The sequence below is a fragment of the Pomacea canaliculata genome, linkage group LG2 (assembly GCF_003073045.1).
Source record: "Pomacea canaliculata isolate SZHN2017 linkage group LG2, ASM307304v1, whole genome shotgun sequence".
NCBI classification, from domain to species: Eukaryota; Metazoa; Mollusca; class Gastropoda; order Architaenioglossa; family Ampullariidae; genus Pomacea; species Pomacea canaliculata.
The window spans coordinates 27,746,207-27,761,943 of NC_037591.1; the positions used below are offsets into that span (position 1 = coordinate 27,746,207).

At 37.0% G+C, this 15,737-nt stretch overlaps 1 protein-coding gene across 4 annotated transcripts in view; it reads right to left on the bottom strand.

Moving 5' to 3' along the window:
• Nucleotides 1-15,737, bottom strand: part of LOC112557584 (endothelin-converting enzyme homolog) — a 33,156-nt gene that overhangs the window by 17,218 nt on the left and 201 nt on the right. Inside the window, exons 2-6 of one of the 4 annotated variants that reach the window (XM_025227536.1) lie at nt 13,199-13,251; nt 7,036-7,143; nt 3,166-3,421; nt 2,086-2,289; nt 363-640 (exon numbers count right to left, since the gene is read on the bottom strand). In XM_025227536.1, the coding sequence (XP_025083321.1) occupies nt 363-640; nt 2,086-2,289; nt 3,166-3,421; nt 7,036-7,059 (762 nt within the window). In that variant the 5' untranslated portion in view covers nt 7,060-7,143; nt 13,199-13,251. The remainder of the gene's footprint in view (nt 1-362; nt 641-2,085; nt 2,290-3,165; nt 3,422-7,035; nt 7,144-13,198; nt 13,252-15,737) is intronic. The other 3 variants (XM_025227540.1, XM_025227537.1, XM_025227539.1) reach the window with 3 other exon arrangements.

Here is a 15,737-nt window from a genome sequence, read left to right on the forward strand (position 1 = left end):
AAAAATCCAAAGCAAGATGGAAGAACAGGAGACAGAAGCCGTCACTGGAAGATATCTTTGAAAGAAATGACACAGCACAAGCATTGAAGAAAAATCCATAACGGAGCGGAATGATGCAACAAATATCGCAAGATGAGTAGGAGAAACCAAAACTCAATGTAGATCCACAGACAAGACAAAAACGACAGAGAGCTGGTCCCCTCCAGCCAGTTAGGCAAAGGGACATTACTTTCCTATCCTAAGATAAGTTACAAAGACTAGATTTTGTGCAGTGCATGGGAGTGTTTCAATTTTTTTCAGTTTTACATCAATGAAACTTTAAACAATGTTACACAGAAACAGTATTTTACAAAAAATGTTACCTGAATGATATTTCGTGAAGAGTTCTTGTCATCTTCTCCAATCCACAAGCTAAAGAAAGCGCTAATGTCATATAACTGAACCTTTTCCAGCATGTCTTGGAAGATCCAGCCGTCATCAGGGCTATCAAAGTGTGACAGGTTGACCTTGAATTGAGTCATCAGATCCAAGAGAGGCTGTGCTCCAAGTTTTTCTACTGTCTTGTTGGGATCCATGCAGGATGTATAATAAAGTTTTGCCTTTTGCTCAGCCTCACTTGCAAAAGAGGATACTGGTTCCTCTGCACACAACATACCCCACCAAAAATGCAAGCTTCACATCCACCTTGCACTAAATATATCTACACACAGCCTTAACCTGCACAAAATCTTGGCCAAGGTATGGATTAGCATGAAATAAAGAAGAGAAAAGTGGCATAAAATGCAGAACTGGTGTGCACAAGCTTATCTTTATCTAAAACTCCACTGAAGAAAAGAATATGCTATTAAGGAAAACTTGAAATTTTCATCATAACAAGCTTTTTAATCAAATTCAAAATTACCCCCTTTTATTACAAGAATGTATTTAGGAGTTAGTGACAGTAATAACATACATGTAGATAGTGAAAGGGAAATCTACATAGGTAGACTGTATGTCTAGGATGGAAATTTCTGCCACTTTCCAGCCTTGCAAGATTAGATTACATAGCTTCATTACATGTGACCAGCTGTGCTAAGGTCAGTGTAAGTGCTGACTGCTGATGCACATTAGGATGACAGCTGTTACATGTAACCATGACAATAGCTGTGGCTCTGATCTATGATGCATACTATGAGGTCTAGTGGGACAGGTAAACAAATCTGTACATGTAGCAAACACACATGCATCCCTGGAAAGTGTGAATAGTCAGAGGTCAGCATGTCAGAGGAGACAGAATATAAGCAATATAGCATGAAATTGAAAATGGGTATTTCTAGATCCTGTCACACTGCTCTACCAGATGAATAATTAGTAAATATTAAGCTGACAGTTAAAAAAATCCCTAAGTGTGAATGGTGAGTGTCCACAATACTGTACAAAAGACCAGTAATTAATTGATTAAGAACATAAGGAAAGTGTGTACTCTTGAAAAAATTTATGAGCAACACTATGGTAAGACGTTTGAATACCACAATTTTTTATGTCATGAGGGCGGTAAGGACTCGATGTTATTCTGTGAACTATTAAAGTGGAGCAAGGGGTTGAAGGAAAGACCCTTAAGTTAATACCTATCAGTGCAAGAAGCAGTGGCATCATCATTAATATCAACAGCAGCTCCAGATAAGTTCTGTAATACTGTATCACATAAAGTGTCAACATGGGTAGAGAGAAGAGCACACAGTCCAAAAATATATTTGATTGCTGTGTACTACTGCATATAAAGGGTAATACGACAAGGTACTGCACTCCTTTGCTTTCAATAACTTCTACTTTTCTATTTCAGTCTCTAGTGATTGTCAAGATACATATATACATGGAAATTTTATATAAGAAAACCATTGAACACCTGCACCATATTAATATGCATTTCAGATCTCTAACTGACAATGCACCCAAAATTTGAACTAGAAAGTTTGCAATTAGCCAATGAGTAAAAGAATTAGTATTCAGTGAATACATTTGCAATATTCCTTCTCAATCCAAAAAGTCACATTTAACAGATATATAAGTATACATGTTCAAAGCTTGAACTCGTAAATAACCCACCTATGGCATTTTTCATAATCAGCTGATTCTCCTGCCACATGGTTCCAAATGTACCCCAGCGTGCATGACCAGATGGAATAGGGTGGGTTTTAATCCATCCACCACATGCATACTCATAAAAATCATCACATGGATTAATGGAACGATCCATGGTGGTCAACAATGAGCTGGCAATGGTCACACATTCTGGTGTAAGGCATACATCTGTAAAGGGCAAAACAAAAACTGTAATGAAGATAATGAATGCTGGCATGTTTGCTAATAATGAATAAAGCTTTTTGCATGTGGTCTGACCATGGGAAAGCCAGAACAGCATTTCAAAAATTATTCTGTAAGAAACACAAGACGCTAGCAAAGCAAATGCTAGCCCCAGACCTTGAGAAAATGGTTCCAGCCATGCCCAATTGTGTGTAGAGACTGTAACAGGAAGCCCAATTAAAGGCCATGTGTCTCATGTCTCCCATTCAACCAGACGTGAAAAGGCAAAAGTAATTTGTCCGGACCCAAATAATGTCTTGTTAACTTATTTTTTAGCATCAGCCCTGCTTTAAGTTTTATTTATAAAGTTTAATTAACACTAATCAGCTGCTTAAATGAGCTGATGGCAAAATCCCTAGTACCTACAACAGGATAAAAATATAAAATGTTTCTACTGCAATACCAATCTTCAAATCACTCCATTGTTTTATAACATTTTTTAACATCCAACAGGGCTTCTGCTTGCGCAAAAAATTGCGTACAGTACGCATTAAAAGTTCGGAGGACCCCTTCAATTTTCGTCAATGGGGTCCCATTTAAAATTGGGCGAAGAACAGGGACCCCTTAAAAATCTGAAGAAGGGGTCCCTGGGACCCCAAAGATTTTAGCCTTAGCAGAAGCCCTGATCCAATATATCTCCAATGAATAGCTTATAAGCAATATTTAATGTTTTCAAACTATGGATCAGCATTTACTTAACTAAAAACAAGACTGAAAAATTCTTGTTCATTCATTGATGAAAGTGATCCCTACTGTACTAGTAGCTACACAGATAAATTTAGTCTTAAACAGATTTACAGTTTTTCCCATTAGTTATCTTACCTTTTCCTTTGTGCTGGTCTAGACGCCTGATGGCAGCATCTTTCACAGCAAGCAAAGATGCTAGCACAATGAGTGCAACTGTCATCAATACCAGCACCACAATGAGCACCTTTTCTTGAGTATTTCTTCTGTGCCATGACAACCAGCCACCTTTGAAGACTACACTAGCATTGTAATCTGTTGCAGGTGGTGTCCCACCATTGGAGGTGAGTTCATCTTCATCAAAGTTGGTCCGTTTATAGCCTTGGCCTGACAACTGAGACAAGACATGGTGCTTTTCATTCATCAGCAAATTACAAAAGAAAGGAATAAATTTGGTGTAATCAGTGTCTGAAAATTTTTTTAAAAACCTTTCTATTTATTTTTTCCCTGTTGAAAGTCCTACTTCCTTTATTAGCAATATTTGAGTAGGAGCTTACATGTTTATAAGATGTTAAAAATATTAAAATATCATATGGTGAGACATAATGTCAACAGGAAATGCTGTGATTTGCCAATGATTGGAAAAAAAAAATGCGAATCCACACAAATCTAAAATAGTTCGTACTCAGCCATTGAAATCAAGCACCTACACTACTCCTAAAGCCATAAAGTTGGCTGTAGAGTGTACACTGCTTATTGCTATTTAACTGACTCACATAAAGACATGTAAATATAACACAGCACTAAATTCTGAAAGATACTCAGAATCGTGATGATTTTCAGGTTAAAGATGGCTCGTTTTTAATTCTTCACCTTACAGAACCACTTCCAAATGAAAAAAAAAAAATTAACAAGCCATCCATGCAACAAAATCTATCCACCATCTAGACAAATAAAGAGCTACACTATGGACTACTAATAACAAAATACTTCCCAAGCAAGCAACACTTAGATGCAAAACATTGGATTTGGGGGACATAATGATAGTTTCTTTGTTTTATCAAACTGTTATTGGTAATGTGATTATTTTGATCATAACAGTTAATACTGCCTTTTCTGCTGGTGGAATGATGTCTTTTCTGCAATAAAAGGTCTGGTCTTTAATGGCAGCTTTCTGCAAGGTGACTGTCGTGCTCAACTTCACATTTGATATTTTTAGTACAACAAACATCACATCTTTTTGATGCATTTATCTCTCTTCTTCCTCATAATTCCTTTCTTACATTAAAAATCTCTCTACCAGCTCTCTCTCTCATCTCTATCCTAGCGACTTTTAGTCTATTTTTCAATCAGACATTTATGCAATGAACTTTCTGAATCCACAACAATATCTTTTCGGAGAAACCCTTCATTACCACCATATTTTCATGTCTATTGGTGGAAGACCCTTAAGCATTTAGCCTTGATCTGATGATAGGCACCAACAGTGAACTGCAAGACCTTGCCAACTGACCGAAAGTGTGCATGTACAAGGAATGGAGACCAGCATTGACAATATATTTATATAAATCCTGGTTAACAGCAAGAAAAGCAGAGATTTACATGAATGTCACAAAACCCTATTAAGTGAACAGCTTTAAGTACTTGGGACCCACACTTTTTAAAGGTAGCAGATGTATGGGAGAGGTCCACAACAGAACTGCAACAGCAACAATGGCCAGCTTGAAGAGGATCTGGTGAAGAAGTAACATAAGGTTTGCTACCCAAAGCAGACTGTACAAGTCCCTCATACTTCCCATCCTGCTGTATGGACACAAGATGTGGACTCTGGGACATTTGAGACAAAGTGCCTAAGGAGGAAGTTCCGAAACTCATAGGAATCACAAAAACAATGGCTTTGTACAGTTGCCACCTTTTTAGGATATCAAGATCCTTTTGTCACAGCTGTGAAGCTGCACAAACTTGTCTGGTTTATTCATGTGACCAGCTCGACATTTTAAATCCATCCATCAGGATATAATGAAGGGGAGTGGGACTGACAGCAGGATGGACAGAGAGAGAACTGGTTGGTATACGTAAAGGAGTAGTCTGGTCGTTCTATGCAGGACCAGCTCACCACCTAAAACAGACCAAAGTGGACAGCCTTGTCAGCTGCTGTGTCTATTCAGATGTTCCCCTGACAATGTCTTGTCTTCTATCACCACCACCAGCACTCCCGTGGACATTGTACACACAACTCATAGCCCAAATCTCAATGGACTAGCGTAACCACTTGTCAGTTGGTACCAATCAAGGGGTGTATGCATATGTTTGTATATAAACACCAACCATTTACCTATTGATAATTAAGTATTGTTAGCAGCACACATATCTGCAACCTGTATTTCCATGTATTCTAAAACCTGGCAACATCATCATCAGACTCCAGAACCACTCAGGACATCACATATAAGAACTATATGGAATTGGGAACCAATGATACATGGCATAAACAAGTGATACAGAGCATCAAAACACTTTGATGTCACATTTAGTCATCATGTTTACACTTACAGAATCCAGCATACCAGTTATTCTTACTAGCAAATTTTTTATGTAATTATTACTCATGTACTGTTCAAAGAGACAACAAAACTAAAGAATATGTCCCACTGAGAACAAGTCTGGTTCACTTAAGCCATTAATTGTCCATAAACTCTTTTTTCTCATTTTTTACAATAAAATTGTGGGTGCTCATTATACGTGTGGGTGAGTTGATGTTTGTGGGAGCATGGGGTTGTGCAGTGTGGAGTTGTATGTGTCAGTGTGTGTAGGTGTGTGCATGGGGTTGTGTTGATGTACGGAGGTATATGTGTCAGTGTGTTTGTGGCAGTGTGTGTGAGAGAGAAAAGGTGTGAGGCAGTGCAAGATAGACAGAGACAAAGACCACAGTGCCTTCTAATTATCAAACTAATTATCATACTTTGCATAAGATCACAACCAAAGTTGACAAGAATCCACCTAGGCTAGTCCCTTCAATTTATATAGCATGGTTAACTGGGTTTTTTTCCAAACACTGGCAAGAAATTGCCTGTTTGCTTTGCTTTTGAATAACAACATTTATGAATTGCTGTAAGAGATAGTATATAGGTACTGATCTTTGTACAATGGCAGACCTGTACCAAACATTATTTACTTCCTTTGCTATTAAAAAAAATGCAGAATATCTAAACTCTTCTATTGTTAATTCCTGTGTTTTTTTAGTTGTTTTTTTTGTTTTAAACTTAATGGTACTGTTATTTATTCTTCTTCTGTAGTTCATTTGTTGTTTTCTCACTCTTCTGTCCCTCATATGTTGTCTATGTCGTACTTTACACTTGCAATAAAATAAATCATTTGTACTGCATGCATTTAAGCAGATATGCAACTTTTATTTCTATATATATCCACATGTACACAAAAGCACATTTGATCTGGACCTAAAATAAACTTATGGCTCACTGTGACTGTTCTAGTAAGTCGATCTATATCTTCATTGCAGACAAACTGAGGCATTTTTTCTTGAATATCATGTATGTGGGAACAAAAATTTTCTGAGCAAAAGTCAGCTTTTGGTACTAATTAAAATGTATCAAGTGACTATAAAGATAGAAGGAAAAAATATTGCTACTTGCTCTTTTTACCCTGCCACTATTATAAATCAAATTTAAAAATGCAACTTCTGATATGTAATGTTCACTGGAATGCTAAGCTTAAAATAGAGGTTATCAGTACTTATGGGTATAAAACACTTTCTCTTTCTATCCTCAATTTGTTTTTCCCTCACTTAAAATGTGAGCACCAGAATGTACAGATAAATACAAACAATCTTGATGAGTGTGTTTGTGCATGACAGATTTATCTCTCAGTGAAAAAGGTCTGGTGAGATTAAAGCACTAAAAGTGAAATAGAAAAACTTTATTTTCATTCCCAGAAGTGCTATTATAACTTGTACCAGATGTTTAAGTGCATATAGCAACAAATACAAACCTCTATCATTAGTCCTGAAGGCATGCTGAGGGAGTTCCAGTCTCAGTATTTACCCTTGCTCTGTTGCCAACGCACACGATCAGCATCCACTCACTGAATCCATACTACCTATGAGTCAAAATTATAAAATCTCGCGTTATATACACCAGTGTAAAACAATTACGAATATAACAAAAATATTTGTTTTCGAATTTGTATATGACGAGGAAAAAAGCTTCAAAATGTTTTATGACAGATAATCTGTTGACATAATTAGGTCCCTGGTGTTTTTCCTGTGAGGTGAACTAGCTCTTGTTGACACTCACCCACGCATTCATTCGCTATTCCCCTCTCCCAGGTTTTTCTTAACCTCCACTAAAATTTTATTAAAAATTTGCTAGTGTTGCCAACAGCACCACTACTGTGCTCATGCAAGCAAAGATGTGCGCATGCATATTCCCTCACCATCATTTCAATGCCCTTCTAAATGGGTGGGAGAGGAGAGATCTAAGTGAATTAGTCCACACATAGGTGCTTATAAAGAAGCGCAGTCACACGACGGAGAAAGCCATCAAAATGGCTGCCGTATTAGACGCCTCTATTGGTGATCGATCGAGCTCTTGTTAGGTATCATCACCGCCGCCACTGTTGTGGACATGGTTCGCACAACTCGTAGCCCGAGTTTCAAGTCTCCTGCATCAACCGACACCTCGCCGATTACATGTACATTTGCCTCAGTCTGAGCTGCCCCCTTCATCTGACCCGTGAAATCGACGGCCAGACTGCCCGTAACTTAGATACTAGGCACGGCAATGAAGCTGCTGGAAGCTGCTGTTGTTATTCATCGATCACTGCCTGTCTGCTGCCCTCTTTCTAAATATTTCCATCTTTACTCTTATCTTCTAAGGAGAAGCAGCAGGCTGTGTTGCCGTGCGGAGACTTGACTTTAGCCTCTGATGCGCGCTGTTTCCGACAAGTGATTGAACAAAACCCTTTACACAGTCTATTCCTTTAACACATCCTCTCGATCAACACACTATAAGGCAGAACGGATTTTCCCCCCATGTTAATACTCCCTGTTGTGGATTATACACTTTTTATGTCGCCACAGTCGCCTCTCGCTCCACATTGGACCAGCGTACATCGTTAAGCAAGAATTAAAGGTTGACAACACTTTCGATTAAGCGCCTGCGCTTATATAGCTAGCATCATTCAATGATTAAAGGTAGTATGAGTAATTTGGATTATAAGGCATGACGACCGAAAAATAAGCCGACAAAACACGTTTGCGCATTACGGTCCATCTGTGCCAACGATAATATTATAAGCCGATGTTTTACAAATTACTGTCATTGTATTTACCTTTATGAATGTTGAATGTTACCTCGTTCTCGCTCTGCGCGTAAGAGTGCGTGATGTGTGACGAGAGAGTCGTGCACTGTATTATCGCCTGTCACAGCCACGTGATGAGAAAGTAAAAAATAAACAAACTTCGTTAGTTTGACCGAACCGTCTCTTCCAACAGAACTTCCAAATAGAGAAGCGGTGAAGGGACAAAAAACAATAGTCGTGAAAAAAAGTAGGCGAGGTGGGTGTTATTTTTATCTTTTTTTTATGAATAACAATCCACACCAAAAAACCAGTTTTCATATTTCCTTCTTAGGCACCAGCATTGTTATTACAACAGCTAGTACTATGACGACCACAACTACTATCACATTTTCTCTAGGTCAAAACATCGCTGTGATTTGGGTGAAATGAGATGCTGAGTATCTTAATGTAAAGACGATAATGACTCGAACATTGGTTTTAGTCGACAATAGTTTTTGTAATTGATATTTTATTCCAATTATGACATGTAAGGCTATAAATATCACAGTGCAACAGACGGACCTGTAAACATCTACCACTTGTACAGAGAATACAGCGTGCCTGAGACGAAATCTGAACTATAAGGCACCCAATCTTCACTGTACTAAAAAGCGCTTAACATTGTGCCACTAAACTGCCTCTTTCAGTCCACAAGCAAAGGGAAGAGAGAGAAAGAACGACTCCCTTACACGAGCACTTTTTTCGAGAATACTTTAAGTAGCTGGTGGCTTTCTCTTCTCATACTTTCCACACCTGTGTGCACGTGCGCCCACGTGTATAGGTGGATTGCTGTCTGTCTGCCAGGACCAACGCTTAGCCTCTTGCGAAGTTCTCCGCTGTTAGTCTCGGCCAGCCTGAACAAAGAATGTCACTAAACCGGAAGCTTTGTAGTCTCATGCCTCGTTTTAGTAGTTAACTAGGGAAAAAAAAAATCGTCTGCCAGCAGTCCAGTAATAAAAGTTCGTGGTGCGCCTTTTCGTGTGTGCTGTGCTGACAAGAGATATTTATACCAAAGCGCACTAAACTTGCTGCCGGCAATGAAATGCGCTATAGAAATGCTGTAATTATTAATTGCACTTGCGGGAGGACAGAGTCTTGTCATTGAAAAAGAGGAAAGTACGCGTGCGGTGCAACATCATACACATTCTCCTCGCAATTTTATTGCTAGGTGTGTTGTCCTAGCGATTGCAAACAAGGCTTTCGCTCAGTGGGGATCAACTCGTACACATCAAGCCCACCCCTTCCTTCCCCTAATGTTTCCTATTAAGTTTAAAAGGATTTAGAGATGTAGGCAAAAACGCAAGTGTTCTGCGAAGTGGAAGATATGAAGGGCTTCTAGCGCAGACAGGGAGGCTGACAAGATTTGCTGTAAACTGCTTAGTGTCTTACCAAAGAAGCCCTGTTCTTTACTGAACATAAAAAAAATATATAAATGAAGCTGTCGGCTAAGCTGACAAGCGTGCGCTTTGTTCCGATCTTTGAAGGCGCAATACACTAAGAAAAACCTCTTTGTATTTTACCAAAATTTTCAGATTTGACCGGCTGGGGGTCTACAACATGTGGTGCGAGACTTTCTGTAAAAGCGTTGATGATATCTATATATGAACCAACCATCAAGCTAACACCTTATAATCATTATTATCATTTATGTCTTCACCTAGAAACTTCCTACATTTGTTTATTGTGCATCAGTGGCATGGGAACTGGAGCTGAGAAAGGATGAGGAAGAATTAACACAAAAAGAAACCCGGCGTCTACAGCAGCACAGACATGGAAAGAAATCTCTAGTAAATAATATTGTCAATATTATATCCCCATTTACGTGTATTAACAGTTATAACCACTAACCTTCATTTACTGTAATGTAGGTCTGTGATTATAGCAAAGACCTACTGCTGACAAGCTCGATCATGCTATATAATTTACATATGCTATAGATAATCTATGCTATATAATATTAATTCTTCATAAGTGCTTTCACCATCCGTAATAAGTTCTGGAATGGGAATTCTTAGCATGTTTATTGATTTTATCTCTTTAGGTAACCTAGTATGCAATTAACAAGGAGTCTTCAGTTTCTGTAACAGTTCAGAGGACATAAATATTAGTGAAAATACATATAAGTCTGAAAACCAACATAATTTATATTTAAATTTAGGCTAGCATTCATCTTTTAAAGTAAAGTAAAAGAAAATCAAATAAAGTATAACAGTTCTGTGACAGAAACACACTACATCAACTTGAAAGCAATTTTAAGCTTAATATCTTTCTTGACTCGGATACATGTAACCTTTAAAATTACAACCATGACAAGTGCTGATCAGGACAAAAATTACCTCCCTGAACTGGGCAGTTCAAGAGCAGGTCATGAGGTTTTATGATGCAAGGCAGGATCACTAATGCACTGTTTCTGGCAACAGGCACTACTTTCTCCCTCTCAACCTTTTCTCTCTTCAACTTGGGTTATATATGTAACCTAATAATGTAAAGCTCTTTTGTGACTTTAATTCATTTTACATTAACTCGTAATTAAGTTGAAAGAGTGAGTTTTTGAGTAAACTGATGAACACAAAGTGATACGACCAATAATGGATGACAGGTGAACATGAAATTAACATAATAAGAAATCTCAAACACTTCAAATACTCTAGCTAAAATAGTGTAATATTAAACAAAGATGGTTCAGATTAACTGTGAAAATGGGCACAAAACCAATCTAACGATTTTTCTAATCTAACGAAGAGAGCACATCATTCTGCTGAGTTGAACACTCTCCAGTGTTATTTACAAGCTGACTTTAATTCATTCCACTTACTCATACAGAAATTATGGTGTGTGTTCAAGTGCCGTCTCCACTGTATGATATCCACACTACCCCAAAATCCCAACTTCTAAACGAACTCCACATGTGGGTGTTAGTAAACTACTTGTCATACCATCACCAACTTCTGTGACATTTGGCTTCTGTAAACTACATAACACACTAACATAAACCTCTATAATATTTTTAAAACTTATCACACTAATGCCATATTCTATAACATTCAGTAAACTACGTCCTGCTGATAAAAACATTTATGACATTCAGTAAAGTACTTGTTAAACTGACATCAAGCTGTATGACATTGAATGTCACCTGACACCAAGCTCTATGACACTCTATACCACCACCAACCTGTATGATACTCGATAAACTACTTGTCACAATACCCTCCAATATTAGTAGCAGCAAATCTGAACTGATTATGGTGATTACTGATTTGGCACATGTCTTAACACATATATATTTATATGCACAAGCAGATGGGCAATTGCTAGGACAAAACTCCCTGCACCTATCATAAAAAGGTAAAGTCCAGCAGTTGCAGCCGAAATGAATATAGGTGGTTCACTGTCTAAAGCAGTGGTTTTCAAAGTTTTTCGGACCGCGGACCACTTTACATAAGTAAAAGCTATGGCGGACCACCAAGGCCTAAGTAAAAAATATGGCGGACCACCAAGGCCTAAAAATCAGTCTGTACTATAAATTTCAAATTTAAAAATTTGTAAAAGTAGTATAGTAATAAGATGACATAAAACTACGTATACCTCGTTCTTTGTAATTAAAATGTTAACGAGAGGAATGCATCACTTTAAACATCACTTTGCTGACATATGACAACTGTCAGCCGCGGACCACCTGACTTATGCCCGCGGACCACACTTTGAGAACCACTGGTCTAAAGCACTGCATTCAGAAGGTTTACCAAAACTACTTTTACTTTCTATGATAAATCAATAATCCATTTTCCCTGGACAACTGCTGGGTAGGTAGAAGAGAATTTCTAGTCACAAGCCCAAGCAAGCTTGACACTAGTGACTTCCTGCTCTACAGAATGCACTAGACACTGAACACCAAAGTCTCTCCAACACTGATCATGATGTGCACTAACAGCAGAGTCTTTGGGCCTGCATGACATGCATTCTAAGATTTCACTTTCATAATAAAAGATAAAGACCTTTCTTTTACCCCTCAAAAAATAACTAAGCAAATTGCTATATAAGCTGCACAAAGTACTTACATGTAAATGTATGCATATAGATTCATTCACAAGTTCATCCAGACAAATCATATTCTCTTTTTATCACATTTAAAGAAAATGATAAAAAGGTTAGAAAATATTTACCACACACAGATTATGACTAAAAGAGCACAACAGAGCACATCTTTAAAAAGAGTGAAATTTTTTAAACTTTGATGCAATCTAACATTTAATAATTAGACATTTTTAAGCAAGTCCGTCCATACACTGAAAACCTGACATGGTTCAAGCAGCTGTGGTTCAGGTACAATGACCAGCATATCTGGGATTTAACTGACAAGTAAGAGGAATTATAAACAGTAATAATCATCATCACATCAGATACAATACATATTTTTCACTAACAGGCTTTTTTGATAGTGAGCATATCCAGCTGAAAAGATTAAATGTGGTCACACCTTCCTCTTGCTGTGCTGCCTAACCAATAAAGCCTCACTCATAAGACTGCTATGCTTGCATTCTATAAACCTTACTGCATGAACATAGGTCTGTGTGCCAAAAAAGGGTGAGATTTAGACCACAAGGACTGCAAAGTAAACCACCTGATGCATTAACCACATTTATAAGAAATGGGTTTAATAAAAACCAGTACAGGGTACAGAGCACACAGAACATCTTGAATACCAGGGCTATCAGATTTGAATTTAATTAAGGTAACAGATGAAAACAATCAAATAATTATTAGCACCACCAAGAGATTCAATTTGTAGAAGTCAGATTAATTTACGTACATGAAATACTTGCTGCATTTGGATTCCGTTGACCTTGAAGATGATACAAATCACTGAAAAATGGTATAAAAGATCCAGATGACATGATGAAAAAGGCGATGGAGGAACTGAAGAAATTATAAGATACAGAAAGGCACAAATAAAATAGGCAGTAAATAAAAATAGAAACAGGAGATAAGAAAATCTTGCAAAAATTACCTTGAACTCAAAACTAAAAGAAAGGTCAAGAAGGAGGAGGTAAGAGATGAGACAGAATCTAACCTAACATCAACATAAATCACCTTTCTGTAATAAGTTCTAGAAAATTTTTTAATAACCAAATTTATGGTCTATTTTTATTTAATTTTCATCCTTTATTCTGTATTTAATAGGATTTCCATTTGAACGATATAAAACATCTGAAGTCCATAAAGACACTGATATCATAAGGCAGTCAAAGGAATTTTTTCAGCCTGAGTCCTGAAGAAAACGGTCAATACAATATAGGCTTGTAAATGTTGAACATAACTAAGATTAAGGTCAAAACATTAAGTTCAACATCATGACTTAATTATATGAATTTATAGTGTTAAGGGTCAAGGCACTGCATTGGTGAATCTCAGTGGTCAGGATCAAGAGGCATTTACACATCATTGTGTTGCTCACAGAACATGGCACACAGCACCATGACATATGATCAAGGCTGCTACAAATGCTACATATACTACCATGTGAACATTAATATTAATAATCACTTCTATTTTAGCACCTGCCCTCTTCTTTTCCAAAACTCAACTATACACTCCAAAATGAATTTTTCACTTTTTCTCTTGTTTTTTGGGGAAAGTGGAGGTCAGTTTGTGAGTATAGTAGTATAAGGATCCTGATCATAATCATCCAAGCTAAAATAATAAAACTGCAAAGGCATTGTATATATTTTTTTTTAAATCTAGATCCTCCACAAGGATTGTTGTATGGAACAATGGGGTCATCAATGAGGCCAGCTATAAGTATGTAAATCTTTATCCAAATTATACAGATGTGTTACCATACTAAAATGAACACAACCTGTTTCAGGATCCTTTTCCAAATAATCCCTGAAACCAAAACTTGAGCTTTACATTTTATTTCTAAATAGTCTATGTTGTTTTACTTATAATTATACTGCTTGACTTTGTGAAGCTGTTCAAAGTCAACCTTTGAATTACACATAGCAGCTAGTGCTTAAGTCTAGTGTGTGATAGATTTAGTATATGTGTGTGTAAGATACATCGACAATTGTTGTGTACTTCTTTTGCTAGTTAGTAATTAATTACAGAATTTCTGTGCCCTTTATGCACGTAAACATATGTGCTTGCATGTAATGCATGAAGGATTTTTGTTTAGGTATGCATTCAACATTTTATGTTTACAACCTACACTTTGGTTAATATCGGATCAGAGGCCCTGGCAGCTACAACAGTTAAAAACATTGTGGCATTATAAATCCATACAACACTATAATAATAAATACTACAACTACACAAAATCTTCAACTTGGAATCTAGCTGCTTTGCAAAAAATTAAAAATAAAATAAAAATAGTATACTAGTACACACTAAAACTATAATATTGGTATATGCATGCAGATAGCTATAGGTTTTAAAATCACATCACCGATTCTGAATTGTTAAATGTGTATGCAAGTAGGTGGTAGTGAGAGTGAAGGTGTGCATGATAGAAAAAAAATATATGCTTCTTTATATTTTACATTCAGTTTTAGCAAAGAAAAACGTCATGCTAAAAAACTGATTACAGCCCAAATATATAAATAAAGTCACTGGTGCTGTTGCCATGCCAATGTACATTGAGAACAAGAATTCCACAAACAACTGATGCATTACAGTTTCAAATCATACCCATTAATCAAAGACAAGAAAATAGAAGAAAAAAAAAACCACCCCAAAATCTGACAACCCAATTTTATATTTTGAAAATATTTATCAACATTAAGTTCTCGCTTGAATTGAGATCGCCTTATAATTTTATTTTAAAATGTGAACGGATGACAAAATAAATGTGCAAAAACTAAGAGGGCCGAATATTAGCTTTTGTGAGTATAATGACTCGTAATGGGTTACTTGCACACACACATGCGCGCACACACGACGCTCTCTCTGATGTCAACAAGCTTTCTTTGGTGGCTCTTGAACAATAGCTAAAAATTAGATTTTCTTACATCTATATATTTTATGAAGAAAAACTCACTCAGCGGAGCGACGAATTATTTTGGCAAGCAGACAGGCGGCTATAGTTCGAATGCCGTCACCTTTCCATTAATTTATTCAGAATTTTTTAAGCAGACGAGTTTACGTCAATGAAGATGGCTTTGAAATTCATATTTAAGACTCATGAGCCTATCATTTCCAAATCTAGAAGTTTAACTCTATTATTGCGACTGACAGTAGGTTCAGTTACGATAGTACTTAGTTGACAACATATTTGTGTGGCGATTGTAAATATTATGTAATTCTCGGAATAGTCGTCTGCTTCGATCAGTGAAAAAAAGACAAGAAAGGTA